General features: G+C 37.6%; 1 protein-coding gene across 4 annotated transcripts; it reads left to right on the top strand.

The window, feature by feature from the left end:
* Window positions 1-945: 945 nt before the first annotated feature.
* Window positions 946-21370, top strand: LOC106180850 (snake venom 5'-nucleotidase-like). 4 transcript variants are annotated; one of them, XM_086999185.1, is made up of 10 exons: window positions 12948-13119; window positions 13920-14119; window positions 17116-17329; window positions 17712-17897; window positions 18074-18271; window positions 18820-18945; window positions 19243-19362; window positions 19802-19951; window positions 20262-20465; window positions 20884-21370. In XM_086999185.1, the coding sequence occupies exons 2-10, from the start codon at window positions 14009-14011 to the stop codon at window positions 21051-21053; spliced, it is 1479 nt and encodes a 492-aa protein (XP_086855311.1). In that variant the 5' UTR covers window positions 12948-13119; window positions 13920-14008; the 3' UTR covers window positions 21054-21370. The 4 variants fall into 4 exon arrangements, with proteins under 4 accessions (XP_013418460.2, XP_086855310.1, XP_013420463.2 ...); XM_013563006.2 differs by lacking the exons at window positions 12948-13119; window positions 13920-14119; window positions 17116-17329; ... (5 more) ...; window positions 20262-20465; window positions 20884-21370 and adding exons at window positions 946-1469; window positions 3548-3761; window positions 4108-4293; ... (4 more) ...; window positions 8578-8781; window positions 9394-9858; XM_086999184.1 differs by lacking the exons at window positions 12948-13119; window positions 13920-14119 and adding an exon at window positions 1139-1469.
* Window positions 21371-21823: the final 453 nt, after the last annotated feature.

Raw genomic sequence — 21823 nt, 5'->3', positions numbered from 1 at the left:
AAAATGCATATTCTTAGATAACGTATATCAAACATCAGATATACCTGTTTTCGTTACAAACTTTAAAAAAAATTATGCAGGGAAGTCTCCCCTTTTTTTGGTCATCCTGATCACTTGGGCAGAGCAATAATCAGCAGTTCTCGTTTTGAATTGCGTGAAAGTCAAATATATTTGAAAAATGATTATAACCATTTGTGGGAGACATCCAGACAAATTTTACAACTATGCAGTGTATCAGTCCTGGTTTTCATCTTGAAAATAACCATAATCATATATAAAGAGTCAGGTGACTTCCAGATCTGCTTATGCTTATCTCTTTCTCCATGAAACCAAGGAGTTATAACTCCTTGATGAAACAGACTTGCGGACTTCCACACCCGGAGCCTCCACAGCATCCAGCGCACATAAACGCAAACACACATACACAGTCACAGTATAAGAAAACGATGCAATTAATCAACATTGTCCTATGGCTTTTTTATTGCTTTCTAAAATGACATTTTCCACACAAAGTTTCATATCAGACTATTTCCAATGTCGGCATCGAGCGAGTGACAAGCAAATATCATGGTGCAATCGGACTTTACTCATATGGTAATACACGTGCCTGACCAATTTTCTGAGAATTTTCTCAACCGTCGCACTCTCTCCCAGTTTAGTTATGATAAACTACTTTCAGAACAACCCAGCGCAATCAAACGAAAGATTCAACGAAAGACCACCATGAACGGTACCCTGTACTAGGGCAACAAATTGATTTTTCACTAGATATTAACAGATATGTCTCTGGTTAAATAGATTGCTAATCTCTGTACAGTGGGGCGGTAAGAGAGAGTCAAGAAGTTATAAAGAGTTATAACTTCTTGAGAGAGTGTAGGGTCATGCGAGTGGTTCATTTGAACTCGAGGCACGATTAGCATAATAATGTTATGAATTTCTTTTGTTATCAAATTTTGATACGTGACAGTTTCAGGGGGAAACTGTAGATTAATCATGACGCGGTGACATCGGAAGAGGCGGTGTAGAGGGAGTGTGTAGAGTCGAGCTCATTTGAACTCGAGGCACGGTTAGCATAATAAGTGAAACCGTGACCAAACAAAGCACGCTCGCCTTAGTTATAAATACTGGGAGGCGGAAAGATGGAGACGCTTGTCAAAACTGGTTTCTATTTTACATTTTTCACTCTAAGCTATGGATTTAATTTGACTATATTACACACCAACGATGTTCATGCACGGTTTGAACAGTTTGACAAGTATGGAGGCAGGTGCTCGGAAACAGAGGCAGAAGCGGGGGAATGTTTCGGGGGAGTGGCACGAAGATACACTAAAATCGAGGAAATTCGTAACGCTGAACAGAACGTGGTGTTATTGGACGCAGGGGATCAGTTCCAAGGCACATTGTGGTTCACTATCTACAAGGGGATGGCGACATCATACTTCATGAATAAACTGAAGTACGATGCTATGGTTAGTATGGGTATATAATGTTTCTGCCTTCTTACCAGGGCCGCAGATTTTAATTTTAATTAAAATTATTTGCACTGTTGTCCACAGTGGAGAAATGAGCCATGAATTAGCTAGAGAGACATTTGTGAGTATGTAGTAAAATGAATCCGTAGCGATGGTAGAGGGTATATTATTTCTAGCATACCACCTAGGTCAGGTGAAGCTTCTCGGGTAAAGTGTCGGTTGATTTTATAACCAACGAAGAGTGAGTAACTTCTAACTTGTTTTCTTTTCGGGCCCGTAGCCAGCGATTTTAGAGGGGGGTCGTTTTCTGAAAAAGTGGACCTTTTACCATAAAATCCTCAAGTACATAGTGTACCCAGAGTGGACCTTTTCCCAGCAAAAGGGTGGTTCTTTCGAACCCCCAGACCCCCCCCCCCCCCCCCCCCCCGGCTACGGGCCTGCTTTTCATCGAGTCTACTAGTAGTACGAGTCTACTAGTAGTACAAAACTTTGTTTCTCACATTTAAATTTTTTATGTAAACTAATATATGCAAATAAGATGCTGAAATGGGGCACAGAATTTAAAAATGGTCTATATACATATGTACATAGATGAGTGTAAAAATTAATGAAAACGATAATAAAATAACTTATGCATTTTTGATGAGTGATAATTGACGCGAGTTAAACAATACCCGTTTCTCTACCACAGGTCAGCTGGAACGTCCAGATATCAAGTACAACTGAAAATGTTTTAACGAAAATAAATCACACTTTTGTGGGATTTGATGATTGATGACTTGCCGTGATGGCAGTGCATTCTTATCCAGGTCCGCACGCATTTGATCACTTTTGAAAACGATAGAAAACTACTTAAGTAACGCTGTTAGCCCTTACGCACATGGCTTTATTAATCCCGGCTCAACAAGAAGATCCGAGTCAAATTGCATGCCATTTGAATATACACCTAGGGTCAGTGAGGGGCTGTGCTAGATAAAATATGATAAAACATTGGGTGTTCCTCTACTTTTTATAGATATTTAATTGAGATAGCCAACACAGCAACTGACATTAAAGGTACTGTCAGGATTAGCCTAAAAACTCCTTATTGTCTACTGTTTTACATTCATTTTTTGGATAATTGATAAACCGCCAATGTTCACTGACTATATTCCTTAGCATTTACACAAATGTAAGCTTACCGATGATGTCATAATTGCCATTTTAGGGGGAAAACCCCGCAAAATCGGTTTCTCCTTTACCTGAGCACTCGCGAACAGTTTTCACGCCACTGAGTACTTCAAAGCCGTGCCAGCGAATTTTTGTAAAAGCCTTAGTTCAGGTTTTATCGTAAATAAGGCAAAAAAGCCTTTAAACTCATTTCTTCATGAATAAAATTAAACCAAAATGACGGCACGGGATACATTTGTCCTCACCTATGCCAATTTTGTGATAAGGGCTTGTTCAGGGATGGATATACGTCCCATACCGATTGCTATTTCATCTCAAAATACATGAATAAGACGATAAACGTTTTGGGGTGCCACATGTATGCTTATGCTAGGCAACCAGAAATATAAACGCTGACATTTCATATTTTAGAGGTTATTCTTATTGTTTTCAATCATTAAAACATCAAATAATGATTGAATATTTAGGTGCAGGAAGAGATTTTAACAGATTAACACTCTTCCTTCTGCCATTGAGTAGAATACAGAAAAGCTGGTGATGATACGAATACCATGGAAACAAGAGGAGTCGTGTTTATCTGTTCAACACATTGTATTCAGCGAGAATGCCCTAGGAGTTGGATCGATCTACGTAGAACGATAACTTCAATGAGAATGAACCCTTATATTAGTTTAATTCCAGTAAGTAGGCGTAATGCTTCTGAATGAAGTGACCACCATGATGTAAAGATCGGCAGCATTGGGGGCTAGCAATCACGCGTCCATTTTCTGTGGTTTCTGTGGAACTTTAAAAATTGTGTCTCAGAATGAGATGAACAGATACAATCAGATCGGATGAATATGTCTAAATTTTAACGTATACTGTGAAACCTAATTATGATTAAGATGTATTTAACATTCTTTCAGGCATTAGGCAATCATGAGTTTGATAATAAGGTTAGCGGCCTTCTTCCTTTTCTTCAAAATGTCACATTCCCTGTTTTAAGTACCAATATCGACGCCAGTAACGTTCCAGAAATACAAGGACTGTTCAACAAGTCAACAGTATTAGATGTGGCCGGAGAGAAGATAGGGGTTGTCGGTTACACATATAAGGCCACACCGACCATATCAAGCCCAGGTAAAACCCTCCTAACTCAAACTACAAAATGAGCATTTTACTGTCCGCATAGTTACTTAAAAGTGTAACTTGATAATAATAATTATTATTATTACATTCTGTTATGTAGCCTACTGTTATGTATAAAAGTATCTACCTACATGTATTAATATGTTGTCCTGCAAATCTTCATATTTAATTATGCTCTTATCAGTCCTGCTGATGTATGGGCGCACACACAAAATTAAAACAGTGGCAGATGTTACTCGTTAAATTGGCCCCAGTCTTGAAGCCTGAGTTTAATTTCGAAAATTAAGAAGAGACTTGTAAATTTCAACATTTGACAATATTTTATGTTTACTTCCAGGTAACTTGATTTTTACCGACGAGGTTTCGGCTGTTCAAGCAGAGGTCGAACGATTAACGTCACAGGGTATTAATAAAATCATTGCATTGGGACATTCTGGGTTTTCTGTGGATAAAAAGATTGCTGAACAAGTGTCAGGAGTGGATATAATCGTTGGCGGGCACAGTAACACATTTCTTTATACCGGTAAGTAAATTCTCTCTCTCTCTCTCTCTTTTGAAAGAACCCCATCCAATGCAAAATATCAGTCAAAGCATCTTTCGGTGATAAAAGTTACGCTCTCTCTCTCTCTCTCTCTCTCTCTCAATAGACACTTCAATACTAGTGTAAATATACCTTATTATTTGTGCACAGGTACCCCACCAGATAAAGAAATCCCCGAAGGCGAGTACCCAACCGTTATAACCCAGGCGTCTGGTGGCAAAGTGTTATTGGTTTCTGACTTTTGGATGGCTAAATATTTGGGGCACTTACGTGTAACGTTCGATGCAGCGGGTATTGTGACATCATGGACTGGTAACCCCTTTCTACTGGATAAAAACATTACGGAAGGTTAATGCAAAGATTCACATCATTGGTGGCAAAGAAATGTTTGGTAGTTTGAGAAACTGTGCCTAATATTAAACCGTTTGCAGGATTTTTTCGAAACGTAGGTAAATGGAACATAACCCACCTTTCTGCAAAATTGTAATCGTAACGGACATTTAATTTGACCGCATATTTGACATTTGCAGGAAAAATTTCTGAGTCGCTCACATCAATTTTCCAGTTCCATAAATTCTGCAAGTTATTCAAAATTCTTTGTGAGGGTTCAAAATTCTTTGTAAGGATTTCAATCGCTTTTTGTTTCCACTTGTCTCAGTGAAAGCTTAAAAGCTTGAAAGCAATTTTTATTTGCTTTTTCACGTGGTTTTCAAGAATAGACATCCTAGTGAACTTTTAGGACAAAAAGTACGATACCTTTGATAATAATAATATACTCCTGTTCAAATAGAGGAAATAACTTATTCCACCGTGAAAACGCATAACTATGGGAGTTTTATTGCGATTTATTATACATCTTTGTTTCTCATTTTAGATAATGCTACACTATCAGAGATGCAACCGTGGCAACAACGAGTTACAGCATATGGTTCACAAAAGATAGGTTACAGCCTGGTCTTCATGGATAATGCGAAATGCCGCCTGGCTGAATGTGTTTTAGGTAAACATATGTGATATTCTTTCTTAAATATATCGTAAACAATTTTTGTTGTAACTGTTAAGCATGAATAAAATGAAATGTTCAGACACAGATGTGCCTGTGCATATAGCGGTCGCCTGTGTCTGTCGTCACCGTCGCCGTGCACTTTCAGTGTAATATAAATAACATGAAAACCAAATTACCTTCTGTCTTTAAACATACGGAACTAATGAATATTCATAAAATACAGATCGAGGTCGAAAATCAGCCTGATCAGAGCATTTTTCAAAAGTTACAGTGTTTTTAGTCTATTTTATACACCGTTATACAAATAAAATAAAAACCGTTTTACCGTTTGTCTTCAAACTTACGGAACTGATGAATATGTCGAGTTCGAAAATCAGGCTGATCGGACCATTTTTCCAAAAGTTGCACTCTTTTTGCCTTTTCAGCATTTTTCATCCACCGTTTTACAAATAAAATGAAACCCGTGTTACCTTTTGTTTTGGTTTTTTTTTAGTTCATTTAAAAATGAAAGCAAACTGGTTATTTTGTATTATGTAATAAGTATTGAAAAAGAAAGTAAGACATTTCAGTACTTGTGTTCATATTGGCATTTTTTAAGGTGTGACTTTGAATTTCCATGGAAAGGAAGACCTTTGCTAGTCACATTTTCTTAATATCTATGTTACCTGCAGTGCGTAATTTAAAATTTATGGTGATTATACGCTTTAAGCATGATGTGACACTGCAACAAAATTGATAAAAGGAAAACTGTGTTACTTATTATCTTATAACTTACAAGAAAGATCGACATACAGCTCAAACTGGCAAACCAGCTTTATTTATTTATTTTATTTTATTTTATTTTATTTTATTTTTATTTTATTTATTTATTTTTTGTTGTTGTTGTTGTTGTCTGTGCATTGGACAGCTTTACTGCCTTCTTTTTATTATTTTGGTGTTGCTTGGGCAGATTTTGACTGAAGGGCTTCAAAATTGTTACCAATTTTTCATTTCGCTTGAGTCCCGACAATATCATGAAGTTTAAATTTTCTACAATTCGCGCATTTTAGAATGAAAAGTCAAACGAAATAGTGATTTGCATCATCTTTCTGTACGTTTCCCAGGTAATCTGATAGCAGACGCCTTAGTTGACACCTACTTGAAACCCACTGATGGAACGAGATGGACGAATGCCTCCATTGGCCTGTGGAACAGCGGCGATATACGAGCACCAATCGATATTGGTATTACTTATGACTCCTGCCATTCTCTGTAGGACTACATGTTACAACCAAACTCCTTTAAACCCCCTTTACACTGGAGAGCGTCCTTTCTGCGTCCTTTATGCGACCATGAAACTGACATCTCTGTCCCCGTAGAAAGGAGGCACACTCATCGCTTTGGTTGCTAAATGAATGCTCAATAATCGGCCAGCTGTCTTCATGTAAAGTATTTTTTATTCTCAAACGGTGCTGCACTACTGGACGCAGAGAGGACGCCATCCAGTGTAAAGGGGGTGTACCATGAAAATCTGACTCCCCGAAATATGTGACTCCCCAGTCAGATTTTCATAATGAAAATGTGAATCCCCCAATGAAATTTTGACTCCCCCCGCAAAACTTAGTATATCTTATTTTTTTTTTAGTATATGGCTAATGCGTAATGGAGGATACATTGACACTTTTTGTTAGTTTGCAGGTGAAAATTTTAATAAGAAAGAAAATAAGAATATTCAAAATGTGTATTTTACCACCCAATGACTCCCCTATGAAAAAGCTGTTTATCTGATATTTGGTGATCATTTCAACATCTTTCCCTTAAGTATACTTTATGAAGAATATATTGAAAATATTTGAAAGTTGTTGGTAAACTATTGGGTGCAAAAAATGAAAAGAAAAATCATGAAAAATCTTCATATTTATACCCATGGGATTCGGACTCCCATGAAGAAAGGGCCTATTTTATATTTAGTCATCATACAATTGTTTTCCACATGGTTTGCATTGTGACATATATTTTGTTAGTATTTGAAAATTTAGTGGTGAAAATTTTGGTGAAATTTCTTGAAACAAGTATTCATCTTACTACCTGTAGGATTTGGACTCCCATAACTTTTCATGGGAGTTATTGGGTGGAAAAATACACATTTTTAATTTTCTTATTTTATCATGAAAATTTTCAAAAAGTGCCAATGTATCCTCTATTATGCATACTACAAGATAAAAGTTATATACTCAAATAATCCTACTACCTGTAGGATTTGGACTCCCATAACTTTTCATGGGAGTTATTGGGTGGAAAAATACACATTTTTAATCTTCTTATTTTATCATGAAAATTTTCAAAAAGTGCCAATGTATCCTCTATTATGCATACTACAAGATAAAAGTTATATACTCAAATAAAATAAGATTAATAATTAATATAATTTCTTTGAGGGGGAGTCAAAATTTCATGGGGGAGTCAGATTTTCATTATGAAATTTTGACTGGGGGAGTCAGATTTTCATGCTACAGGGGCTTTAGTACCAGGGTCCAAAATGTGCCTTTACACCTCGAGCTCACTTAATTGGTTCCTACGATCATGTTGTGTTCGTTTGTGGTGTTTGTTTTTTATCTTTGTGACAATATAGCAAATGGTAAGCAGTGTTTGTGAAATTGTTTCAACGACCATGCATGAATTGGTTTGACTATTTTTCCTTGTTTTTTTTTTTTCTTTTTTATTTATTTTTTTTATTTATTTATTTATTTTATTTTATTTTTTGTACAATTGTGATAAATATCATCACAAATAGCATCATGTTATAAAACAATTCACTTTTTGTTCGCCAGGTGACATTTACGTGTCAGACGTACTGAGTGCCGCACCATTCGGGAATGGTGTAGACATCGTCAGGATAAGTGGAAGTACGCTTTGGGAACTCATGGAACATTCTGTTTCTGAATACGAGAAGAGAAGCGGTCGTTTCTTACAGGTCTCTGGTAAGACATTTCATATTTAAATAGACAATCGGTTTTGTATAGGCACACTCAGCACATTTTCATGGTTGTCCTATATTACATGTTTTAGACCATGGCAAAAAGTTTTCGTCAACAAATAACGTATAATATAAGAGGCAAAAACAAAGTACCGGTGGCTGTCACCTGCGCATTTTCCATTGTCAAATCGTCAACTTCTGGATCTGCCACCGGTGTCATTCTTGTCCATATTTAATATTTAATAAATATTGCTTTCTGTTTATTTTGAGCTTTAAGAGTCATTACATGTGTATTTATCTTCAGGTCTTCGAGTTGTGTATGACCTGTCTAAGCCAGTGGGCAGTCGAGTGGTCAGCATTAACGTCAGGTGCGCTGACTGTACAGTCCCCGAGTTCCAACCCCTCGTTAAGACAAAATCATACGATGTGGTCACCACCACTTTCTTAATAGGAGGAGGAGATGCATATGACGTTTTAAAAGACAATATTGTATTTCCGTATGGAATAGGTAGGTCCTGAGTATGTTATGCTTTCGGTTAAAAGAAAAAAAAAAAGGAAAATACCAGGTAAAACGTTTTATAATAATAATTATTACTTCTTAAGGAAAGGTTAAGATTTTTATCTAAAATACCACTATAAAAACTTCTTGTGTGATATTTTAAGTTTGAAGGTTTGTCATAGGAATGAATTGCCATTGACAGCTTGTTAGCTTTTATTCTAATTATAACGGTAAAACCCTGCCCTGGGCATACTTTACCTTCTACCAGGGCGACTGATAGATTTTAAACAGATATTCACAGATATGTCTCTAGATAGATAGATGGTCATTTTGGGTATAAGTCATTTCACAGTTCTCAAAGCTGTAAAAATCATATGTCAGCAACCCTATATATAACGGTTCCCCGCTGCATATCCTTCGTACTCTTACTCTAGTAATTTGCACAAACGAAGTATGCCTACCTTCTACCAGGGCGACTGATAGATTTTTCACAGATATTCACAGATATGTCTCTAGATAGATGGATGGTCATTTTGGATATAAGTCTTATTATGAAATGAATGTTTGCTTGTCCATTTCTCGTTTTTCTAATGGTGCTATTCTTTGAATTTACGATTCCAGACGATCTAGATTCAGATGTTATAATGGACTTTATCCAAAAGTACTCTCCGATATATCAAGGATTAGAAGGCCGAATCAGGATGTCTTCAGAAGAAATGACGTGTACAACCAGTAAAGCATTCACACTTGCACCAACCCTTATGTTGATATTGTTTGCACTGACTTTAAGAAAATGCTTTAATGTCGTTTTACTTTAAAGATGGGATTTGTATTAGAAACTTTTGGCGTTTTCGAGAGGAATGCGCATTTAGTGATAGACAGAAATGTACGCCGGATTTGTAATATCGATGCTCTAGATAGAAATGCACCGTGTATAGGGGCCTATATGTTTATATATAACGAGGAAAAATGTTTTAGCCGCACAATTCATTGTATTGTCTCTTTGAAAGAAATTTAACCTTTTTGTATTTGTCATTGGCTTTATCGAACCAGAACTAAACAAACATGTATACGTTACGCGCTAAAAAAAAAAAAAAAAAAAAAAAAAAAAAAACTTGCGTTAATTTAGAGCAACTGTGTCATGGGTGTATTCGGCCTTAGACGAACAAAACGTTTTATTCGCCCAAGAATTGGGTGAAAAGTCATTTATATAATATTGAGCCCCCCAGTGAATCAGATTCTGATGACAATTTTTTAACGGAATACATCGGTTTGCCGTCCATATAAGCCTACAGTCAAATCTCATGCTTTTTGATGACAAAAAAAATATTCCTCAAGTCTGCATGCTATTTATGAAATGCTTCAGTGATCATATTACATTTGACAAGCTCTTAAATCTCGTCCCAGTCCGCCCCCTGCCTCAACGCTTGACATTCAATACCACGATAACTCCATCACAAAATTGCACCCCCTTCAAGTGGCGTACTGGGCATGTGCCCTACACCTTCCATGTCACCTCCTAGACGATTGCTCACATCAAAAGTGTTTAAAGCTTTTTATGCACGCCGGTGCCTCAAAATCTGGTTTCGACTTTATTTTTTAGTAGTGAAGCGTTTGTCGCCGAGTCATCATATATGTAACGGAACACCCCCGCTTTTTCCAATGAAATTCGGGTGTAACAGCAAAACGAAGAGAAAATACTTGCTTGCTTGAATTATTCAGGAGAGAGAGACACAAATTTGAGCGCGTGGATAAGGGTCCCCAGCAATATTTTGAAAGCCATACAATGCGCATTGGGATCTTTTAGAAAAAAAACCCAGCAATTATTTTTATATATCCTAAACATGACTGTTTTTTACCGTCACGGCTTAAATTCAACTATTATTATCTCCATTACGTGACGTAAAACTACGAGTAAAAGTAAAGTGTAGAAACTAAGATATCGAAAACGGGTTTAACATTCGTAATTCTGTTACTGGTCTTGTATATGTCCTACTTTTGTAAAAGGGAAAAGGGTCTAAGGGACCATTCCCAGACCCTGTCGTACTAACTGTGGGTGGAACTACATCCTAGGGGATCCTTGCTAAATTGCAATCGACATAAGCGGCTTAGATGTCTGTCACGCCTACTCAAGGGGCTAGGGGGTAATTAATTATCGTTTAGCAGCCTCAGTAGGCGTGACAGACATCTAAGCCGCTTAAACTGAAAGCAATCTAGTGAGAAACTCCTCGGAGTTGGTTCGATCCTGTTAGATCAAAGCTGAAAAAAAATCATAATTGAAATCAACTGATATACACCATCGTCTCCCGACTTCGTGGGTTTTGAAGGAGATTGAGGTAAGAAATAATGGAAGGATGGCGATTGCGGTGCAGTATTGAATGCTGACTTTTTCTCAAATTCTGTCGACTATTGCATAGCAGTGCGTCACTTTTATATTGCTTTCTAAATTGGCATTCCCGACAAAAAGTTTCACCTAAGATTATTTCCATTGTAGCTAACGAACATGTGACAAGTCGATATCATGCAATATTTGCAGTCGGACATTACTCATATGGTAATACACGTACATGACCAATAGAATTTTTTCATCCGTCGTACCCCTTCCTATTTATGCGTCCATACCCATCCCAGCGCAATAAACCTCCCTCGACTAAACGGTTAGACCGCCATGATCGATACCCTCCGCAAGAAAGTAAAATATGTCATAATTTTGGATATTAATTGTTTTCTAAGAAAACAAAGCTAATACGTTATAACCCTAATCATTAATAAGTCCCGCCATGAAGTAAAGAAACTTTATAACCACAAGTATATTCGCTGGGCATGTAAGTTTAAAAGAAGGTAAGCGCGCTAATTGGAGAAATCGTACTCTTCAGTGGTCCGTTACAAACTAATTGTATCGGACTCAAAATTTAATGACCGCACGCTTACATCATGGAAATTTATTGTATAGTAGTCTACGATATATTTCCATACTTAAATCTACAAGCCCACATGTATGTCGAGGGCGAGGAAATGCTAGAAAAGCGAATTTCGGGTAACTCAACGGACCCAAATGAATGATAATAAAATGACAATGGTCAATGATGAGATTGATCCATCTGATAGTTGGGCTGACAACAGAAAAAAAAACTATAAGCTACGTAATTTGCTATCAAGCTCAGTACCTCTGCCCGGAAATGATTTCCGCGTTTTTACTCCTAATAGGATTGACATGTTATAAGCGGTTTCAACTTTGTCGAATAAAACGAATGGATTTGTATATGAAATGGTTTGTTCGACGTTATCCCCTCTAAAGTAAACAGTCTATCGCGAGCCCACTATGCCTACAACCCTCCATCCCCACTCCACCGCCCCCCCTCTCCCCCCCCCCCCCCCCCCCCCCCCCCCCCCCAATAAAAAGGTTACTTCTGTGAAACTTTTTGTCAAGATTTCAAGTACAAATACCATTGGAACATTACTATTAATAGTGTTTTACGTTGTAATGGGTCCAAGATGGAACTAAGTGACCCTGAAACTGGATACGACAGGATGCTAACAAGGACAAAAGTTACAACTCTAATGATATAATTATAATACCTCATCTATTGTCGGTCACCAGGATGCTAATAGTTATCTCTGCGTCATCAGAGATGGAACGTCGTATTATTTGTCCAAGATCATGCAGAGTTGACCTCACTTTCTTTCTTAGTCGAGCTCTAATTTTGCTTCAAGGTCTGAACATGCAAATTGTTTCACTGTCCTTTGTGTTACCACAGTGATTTTTTAAAGACCCCAACTTTAATTAGCCGTACATGTTATGTATTTCTTTTGTTATGCAATTATGATACGTGACAGTTTCAGGGGGGAAACTGTAGATTAACCATGACGCGGTGACATCGGAAGAGGCGGTGTAGAGGGAGTGTGTAGAGTCATGCGGGTAGCTTATTTGAACTCGAGGTACGGTTAGCATATTAAGTGAAACCGTGACCAAACAAAGCACACTCGCCTTAGTTATAAATACTGGGAGACGGAAAGATGGAGACGCTCGTCAAAATCGGTTTCTACTTTACATGTTTCGCTCTAAGCTATGGATTTAATTTGACTATTTTACACACCAACGATGTTCATGCACGGTTTGAACAATTTGACAAGTATGGAGGCAGGTGCTCGGAAACAGAGGCAGAAGCGGGGGAATGTTTCGGGGGAGTGGCACGAAGATACACTAAAATCGAGGAAATTCGTAACGCTGAACAGAACGTGGTGTTATTGGACGCTGGGGATCAGTTCCAAGGCACATTGTGGTTCACCATCTACAAGGGGATGGCGACATCATACTTCATGAATAAACTGAAGTACGATGCTATGGTTAGTATGGGTATATAGTGTTTCTGCTTCTTACCAGGGCCGCAGATTAATTATTTGCACTTTTGAGAAATGTGCCACGATTAAGCTAGAGACACATCTGTAAGAATGCAGTGAAAACCAATTTGTGTCCCTGCTAGAGGGTATAATATTTCTTACAAAGTACCTAGGTCAGGTGAAGCTTCTCGGGCGGTGAGCTGGTTGATGTTGATGTACTTAACAGCTTGGTAACCAATGAAAAGTGAACAACTTCTAACTTGCTTTCTCCAGTGTGACCTACTATTACTTAACTTTGTTTGTCTATCACCTTTAAACTTCTTATGTGAAACTAATGTATGCAAATGAGACGCAAGTCCGCTCTAGGGTAGCTCTAGGACGAATGAAATGAAAGGACCGGCAACGTACATGTCGCTCCTGAGAGTCCGAGCAAACACTCACCTTTTCATTGACGCTGTTTTGACAGCTCCTTAATATTCCAACTGATTGTAATCAAGGTCGCGCGCCACTATGCTCTTGACCAGTAATATTCTTGAGTTAATAACGCAGCTTTTCGTGGTCGCTATTTCACAACGTTTTCGTCATCTTACGGTTGCTTGTGTCAGCAAGCGGAACTTAAGTTCGGTTATTGTAACATACTTTTGCGTTATCTCATTCATACAGAGGTTCGTTCGTAAGTTTGTCATCTATATACTTCTTGACTTTTGTATTTGGCGAAACAGCCAGTAACAGACCACGTTTTGTTTTTCAGAGGTCTGCAGAAAAGTTCATTGCGTAGCGTTACATCTTTAACGTTCTGTTTTGATAGATTGGCAGCTTATTAATAGCCTGGCTATTATGAACGAGAATCGCTTAAACGGAGCTCCCGCACTCGACACGACCCACTCACTGCGCTATGCTCGTTGTTCGACATATTTGTATTGTGTCATGGTGCGCATGCTTATGTCAGAATTTCCACCTTACAGTAGCAAGCAAACTTGTGAAAGCGAGTTACGCCCCATCTAGTGTAAGTACTCTGTAGGTCTTCTCAAAAGAGACCGCTAGCGATATATTTCAACACTGCCTGTATTTGGCAGGTGTGATAGAAATGGTAGTCTGCTAGGAACTGTAGTCCGTTCCACATTAATTTGTACAGGTGACGTTCGTCCCATACTTTAACCCAAATACTTCGACTAATCTAACCTGTTCTAATCATATAGGCCCCCGGTCCTGCATTCCTAGGACTACCATTCACAACTGCTATTCTGACATGTGATTACGCCACGAGGGGTTGTACTCTCTGTCACAAGCCCCAATACACTAATCACTGATATTCCATTTTTTATTGATTTTGTCGGGATGGGGCTATATATAGGCGACTTTCTTATGTAAATCAAATTGTCGATCAAACAAATTGTCGATGTCTCAAATTGGTATGATACAGAAAACTGTACCACTCGATGCGAAAAGACCACAGATTCCACGGCAGCGTTATGTTGCGTAGTCTTTAACAGTTAATCCTGGATACCCTATACCAGGCCCTCGGAAAATATATGTGTACTATTCTCTATCGCGAGAGAACAAAATAACCGTCTTATTTATCTGTGAATATCTAGTGAAAAATCCATCTTTGGCCCTGGTAGAGAGTAAATCTTTGGAGACTTATTTGGCAGCAAAGATGCGAAGATTGGGGGGAGGGGGGGGTAAACATTTTAAAATGTTCGATATAAATGTACACAGATGGGGTGTAAAAATAAATGAAAAATGATCGATAAAAAAAATTAAATATAAAATTTTGATGAGTGATAAATGAGGAGTTTAACAATACCCGCTTCTCTATCACAGGTCAACTAAAACACCCAGACATCGAGTACAAGTGAAAATGTTTAAATGAAAATAAACCAAACTTTCGTGGAATTTGATGATTAATTAACCTGCCGTGATGGGAGGTTACATTAATCTTACCTTCTACCAAGGCCACAGTCGATTGCTTTTTTCACTAGGTATTCACAGATATGTCTTTAGATAAATTGATTGATTGATCTTTATTCCGTAATTTAAGGCCTCCGACCCAAAATACATGTGCAACTTCACCATAATTTTCCACTAGTAGTAATGTAATAATGTGCACTGAATAAATATGAACATATATCCATAATAGTCCTCTTTTTAAAGATTTTAATTGATTGTAAACGCTTTAATAGTCATGTTCTTAATCAACACTGTGAATTAAACTCACTTCAATAGCAACAAATCTTTTCTCTCAATGCAAATGCACTAGTTAAAAATCTTGCTAATGAGAATATGCCATCTTACTAATGTCAGACATAATTAAAGTAAATAATCGTTCATTTTTACTGTTTTGTCCATTTTGTTCTGAAATATCTCTCCCCCAAATCATACAACGGACACAATAGTAGAAAGTGTACCTCGTTTTCTATAGTATAAACTTTCCGAGTCAAATAATATGGGCAAAATCTACGGTCTTTTTTTATATTCATATGGCGTCCTTTTTCAATCATGAGACTGTTGCTTGAGCAGCGAAATTTTGATGAAGCACGTTTCTGTGTATAAGACAGTGGTAATGACAAATATCTTTCTGGATTTAAAACAGTTTTGTACTGTTTGTATAATGAGCACTTTGACGATGAGCTTATATCAGCAAATGTCTTTTGTAATGCACAGTCTGTCACTCGTGCGTGAATTGGTTTATAAACTCTGTAGCAGCTCCTAACTCATCCACGATCCAGGCATAGCTGAAACCATACTGGAAAAGGAGTTTTACATGGGTCACCCACGTCGTCCTTCCTGCATACACGTTCATTATGTTGTCTGTGATAGAGAAGAATACACATATTTTCCGCGGGCCTGGTAGGGGTTACAAGAAGATCTTAGTCAAATTGCATGTTATTTGAATATACATCTAGGGTCAGTGTGGGGCCGTACTAGATGAATAATGATAAAACATTGGACGTTCATCTACTATATATATATATTAAACTGAGACAGCCAACACAGCGACTCTGACATGAAGGGCACTGTCAGGATTTATGTACTGCCTTATTAATTTTTTATTTTTTTTTTGGGGGGGGGGAATAATCGATAAATCTTTAATTTTAAGTTAGTATATTTCTTAGCATTTACACAAATGTGATCTTACCGATGACGTCATAATTGCCATTTCGGGGCAAAAAAAAAAGCAATAAAGGTTTCCCAAATCTCTCCTTTACCTGAGCACCCATGAACATCGTTTTAAAGTCAATTTAATGACATAACGCCACTGAGTACTTCAAAGCCCTGCCGGCGAATTTTCGTAAAAGCCTTAGTTCAGGTTTTATCGTAAATAAGGCAAAAAAACAACCTTTGTTCAATGATGAATTGTAATGAGGGGGTTATAACTCCACGACAAAAACCTTTAAACTAAAATGACGGCACAGGATTGAAGTCCCTACATTTGTCGTCACCTATGCCAATTTTCGTGATAAGATGTTGCTCAGGGATGAAGTCTCGAAATAGATACGTTTTTTAAAATGACGCTTTGGGGTGTCTATGCTTATCCTCATCAATGCGAAATGTAAACGCCGTCATTTTATATTTTAGAGGTAGTTTCAGTTGTTTTAATCATTAAATCATTAGATGATTATTGAATAATTAGTTGCAGGGAGATATTAAACGGAATAACACGCTTCCTTCTGGCGTAGAATAAAGAAAAACTGATGATTAATTATACGATTACGTTGGAAACAAGAAGAGGCGTGTTTACCTGTTCAACAGATTGAATTCAGCGGCAGTCCCCTTAGAGTTGGATTGATCTACGTAGAACGATAGCTTCTATGGGAATGAGCACTTATAGTGACCACCATTATGTAAAGGTGGGCGGCATTGTGGGTGAGAAATCACTGCTCAGTCAAAACGGTGACAAGAATGAGATTAAAAGATAAATTCGATCTGATGAGTATGTCTAAATTTTACTGAATATTATAAAAACTAACTATGATTAAGAAATGTTTTACTTTCTTTCAGGTATTAGGCAATCACGAGTTTGATAATAAGGTTAGCGGCCTTCTTCCTTTTCTTCAAAACGTCACATTCCCTGTAATAAGTGCTAATATCGACGCCAGTAATGTTCCAGAAATACAAGGGCTGTTCAACAAGTCAACAGTATTAGATGTGGGCGGAGAGAAGATAGGGGTTGTCGGTTGCACATATAGGGCCACACCGACCATATCAAGCCCAGGTAAAACCTTCCCTACTCAAATAAGAAAATGAGCACTTTACCTGTCCGTAAAGTGACTTAAAAGTGTCACTTAATTATTATTCTTATTCTTATTACACTATTACATTGTGTTATTTAGCCTACTATTATGTATACATAAGTATTAAAGTATCTATCTATTGATAAGTTGTCCTGCAAATCTTAATATTAATTTTCACTCTACAATCAGTCCTGCTGATGTGTGGGCGCCCACACAAAGTGAAAACCGTGAGAGATGTGACGCGTTCAATTGGCCTCAGTCTTGAAACCTGGATTTAAAAAGCAATTTCAAGATAAAGAAGAGACTTGTTGATTTCAATACTTGACAATATTTTTATGTTATTCTTATGTTATGTTTTTCCAGGCAACTTGATTTTTACCGACGAGGTTTCGGCTGTTCAAGCAGAGGTCGAAAGGTTAACGTCACAGGGTATCAATAAAATCATTGTATTGGGACATTCTGGGTTTTCTGTAGATAAAAAGATTGCTGAACAAGTGTCAGGAGTGGATATAATCGTTGGCGGGCACACTAACACATTTCTTTATACCGGTAAGTAAATGCCTCTCTCTATCCCTCTTAAAAAGAACCCAATTCAACGCAAAATATCAGTTACGGTATCTTTCGGTGATAAAAGGTAATCTCCTTCTCTCCCTCTCTCTCTCTCTCTCTCTCTCTCAGTAGACACTTCAATGCTAGTGTAAAAATATGTAATGATTTGTGCACAGGTACCCCACCAGATAAAGAAATTCCAGAAGGCGAGTACCCAACCGTTATAACCCAGGCGTCTGGTGGCAAAGTGTTATTAGTTTCTGACTTTTGGATGGCTAAATATTTGGGGCACTTACGTGTAACATTCGATGCAGCGGGAATTGTGACATCATGGAGTGGTAACCCTATTCTACTGGATAAAAACATTACGGAAGGTAAAAGCAATGATCGCATCGTTGGTGTCAAGAAATGTTAAGTACTTTGAGAAATTCTGTACCTAATATTTAACTGTTTGTAGTTATTATTTTTCGAGGTCTAAGGAAAATGTAACATTATATACTTTTCTGTAAAATTGTAAACGTGACGGACATTTAAAGCGACCGCATATCTGATATTTGCAGGAAAAATATAACTTAAGGATTTCTGAGGCGTTCACATCGATTATCCTGTTCCGTCAATTCTGCGAGTTACATGTACGCACTCCCAGTCCTTTGTGAGGTTTTTCAGACACTTTTTGTTTCCTCATGGTTCAAACCGAGTGAGAGCTTGAAAGCAATTTTTGTTTGCATTTTCACTTGGTTTTTAAGCCAAGACACACGCTTGATAATGCATCTCCTCGTGAACCTAAAGGACAAAAAGAACGATACCTTTGATATTAATAATATACTCTTGTTCAAATGGGGAAATAACTGATTCCACCATGAAAACGCATTACTACGGGGTTTTGTTGCGATATATTATATATTTTTATTTCTCATTTTAGATAATGCTACACTGACAGAGATGCAGCCGTGGCAACAACGAGTTACGGCATATGGTTCACAAAAGATAGGCTACAGCCTGGTCTTCATGGATAATGCGAAATGCCGCCTGGCTGAATGTGTTTTTGGTAAACGTGTTATATTCCTTCTTTAAAGTATTAAAATATTTTTACTCTTGTAACTATTAAGCATACTGAATATCATATTGCTAATGTTATTTTTTCTAATATTCAGTGTTGCTTGGGCAGATTGGGACTGAGGGACTTTAAAATTGTCACCAATTTTTTATTTTGGTTGAGTCTGGACAACTTCATGAAGTTTCATGTTTATCATGAGAAGTTTCTTCGTTCGGCTGTCAAATTCTCTACCATAAAAAATAATCGAACAAAATAGAGATATGCATCATTTTTCTTCACGTTTCCCAGGTAATCTGATAGCAGACGCCTTAGTTGACACCTACTTGAAACCCACTGACGGAACGAGATGGACCAATGCCTCCATTGGCCTGTGGAACAGCGGCGGGATACGAGCACCAATCGATATTGGTATTTCTAACCACTCCCGTCATCCTCTGCAGAACCGTTTTTTTTACGACCGAACTAATTTAGTAACCGGTTGCAAAATGTGCCTTTGCACCTCTCTTAATTGCTTCTACGATCACGTGATGTTCGTTTATTGTGTTTGTTTTTTTTTTTACATTGGCAGTTTTATTTAGTTTATCCATCGATTCATTGACAGACATGAATCTCGTCTAACAATATTATACTTGCGTATAAATTTTAATGAATATTCATGATATCTCTCTTACAATCTCTCTCCCACACAAAATGTACCAGAATTTGTCTTTGTGGTAATATAGCAAATAGTAAGCAGTGCTCGTGAAAATATGTTGGAACGATTATTCATTTTATGATGAATTGGTTCGCCATTTTATTATAACTATTATGAATATCATCACAAAATGATTAATTTTTGATTCACTAGGTGACATTTACGTGTCAGACGTACTGAGTGCCGCACCATTCGGTAATGGTGTAGACATCGTCAGGATAAGTGGAAGTACGCTTTGGGAACTCATGGAACATTCTGTTTCTGAATACGAGAAGAGAAGCGGTCGTTTCTTACAGGTCTCAGGTAAGACGTCTCATACATGTAGTTAAATGGACAATTGCTTTTGTAGAGACAAACATTTTCATGGTATGCCTATATAACATGCTTTAGACTATGTCAAAATAAGTGTGCTGGTGTAAGGGCATACCTAATACAGTGTATAGCGTGCAAAAAATTATTATCAACAAATGACGTATTAGGTCACTAGCGCATTTTCCATTCTATTGCCAATTGTCAAATTGTTAACTTCTGGATCGGCCACCGGTGTCATAAATGTAATAACTTTATCTTTATTTTGAAGTTTTAGAGTCATTACATATGTATTTATCTTCAGGTCTTCGAGTTGTGTATGACCTGTCTAAGCCAGTGGGCCGTCGAGTGGTCAGCATTGACGTCAGGTGCGCTGACTGTACAGTCCCCGAGTTCCAGCCCCTTGTTAAGACAAAATCATACGATGTGGTCACCAACACTTTCTTAATGGGGGGAGGAGATGCATATGACGTTTTGAAAGAGAACATTTTATATCCGTATGGAATAGGTAGGTCCTGCGTATGTTTTCGGTTTAAAGCAAGAAAAGAAAAGGAAAATACCAGTTAAAATATTTTATACTAATAATTCTTGTTTAATAAAGGTTTTGATATCAATTTAGAATGCCAGTATAAAAACCTCTTGGGTGATTTTTTTAATTAGTAGGTTTTTCACAGGAATGAGTTGTCGTTGTCAGCCTGCTGGCTTTAAGCTAATTATAGCGGTATTTAAAACCCTGCATTGCGCAGACCTCGTTCGTGCATATTACTAGAGCAAGTACCCCGGTACGAAGGATGTTCAGCGAGAAACCGCTGTATGTAGGGTGACTGACAAACGATTTTTCACAGCTTCGAGAACTGTTAAATTAATGTTTGCTTGTCCATTTCTCGTTTTTGTAATTTTGCTATTCTTTGAATTTACGATTCCAGACAGCCTAGATTCAGATGTTATAATGGACTTTATCCAAAAGTACTCTCCGATATATCAAGGATTAGAAGGCCGAATCAGGATGTCTTCAGAAGAAATGTCGTGTACAACCAGTAAAGCATTCACACTTACACCAACATTTATGTTGATATTGTTTGCACTGACATTATGAAAATGCTCTAATGTCGTTTTACTTTAAAGATGGGATTTGTATTAGAGACTTTTGGCGTTTTCGAGTGAAATGCACATATACCGGTAGTGATAGACAAAAACGTACGCCAGATTTGTAAATATCAATGCTCTAGATAGAAATGTATCGTGTATAGATGTTTATATAAAGAAAAAACTTTGTAGACGCACAATTCATTGTATTGTTTCTATGCAAAAAATATTCTAACATTTGTGTATTTGTCACTGACTTTATCGAACCACAACCAAACAAACATGTATGCGCAAATAAATAAATAAATAAATAAATAAATAAATGAATGAATAAATCTTGCGTAGTGCTTCAAATTTAGAGCAACTGTGCCATGGGTGGATTCGGCCTTAGACAAACAAAACGTTTAGTTTTATTCATCTAAGAACTGGGTGAGAAGTCCTTTGTGCTATATTGCCCCCCTCCACTTTCAGTGATCCACTTTCAGATGACAAGTTTTTGAACGAACGAACTCTGACAAGCTCTTAAATCTCGTCCCAGTCCGACCCCTGTCTCAACGCTTGACATTCAATACCACGATAACTTCATCACAAAATTGCACCCCCTTCAAGTGGCGTTCTGGGCATGTGCCCTACACCTTCCATGTCACCTCCTAGATACACCATTGCTCACATCAAAGGTGTTTAAAGTTTTTTATGCACGCCGGTGTCTCAAAATCTGGCGTCGACTTTATTTTGTAGTAGCGAAACGTTTGTCGCCAAGTCATCAAATATGTAAGGGAA

The sequence above is a fragment of the Lingula anatina genome, chromosome 1, assembly GCF_051362555.1.
Source record: "Lingula anatina isolate TDL-2025a chromosome 1, LinAna3.0, whole genome shotgun sequence".
In the NCBI taxonomy this organism is placed as follows: Eukaryota; Metazoa; Brachiopoda; class Lingulata; order Lingulida; family Lingulidae; genus Lingula; species Lingula anatina.
The sequence above is the reverse complement of the archived record's forward strand: the minus strand, read 5'-3'. Positions and strand labels throughout refer to the sequence as shown.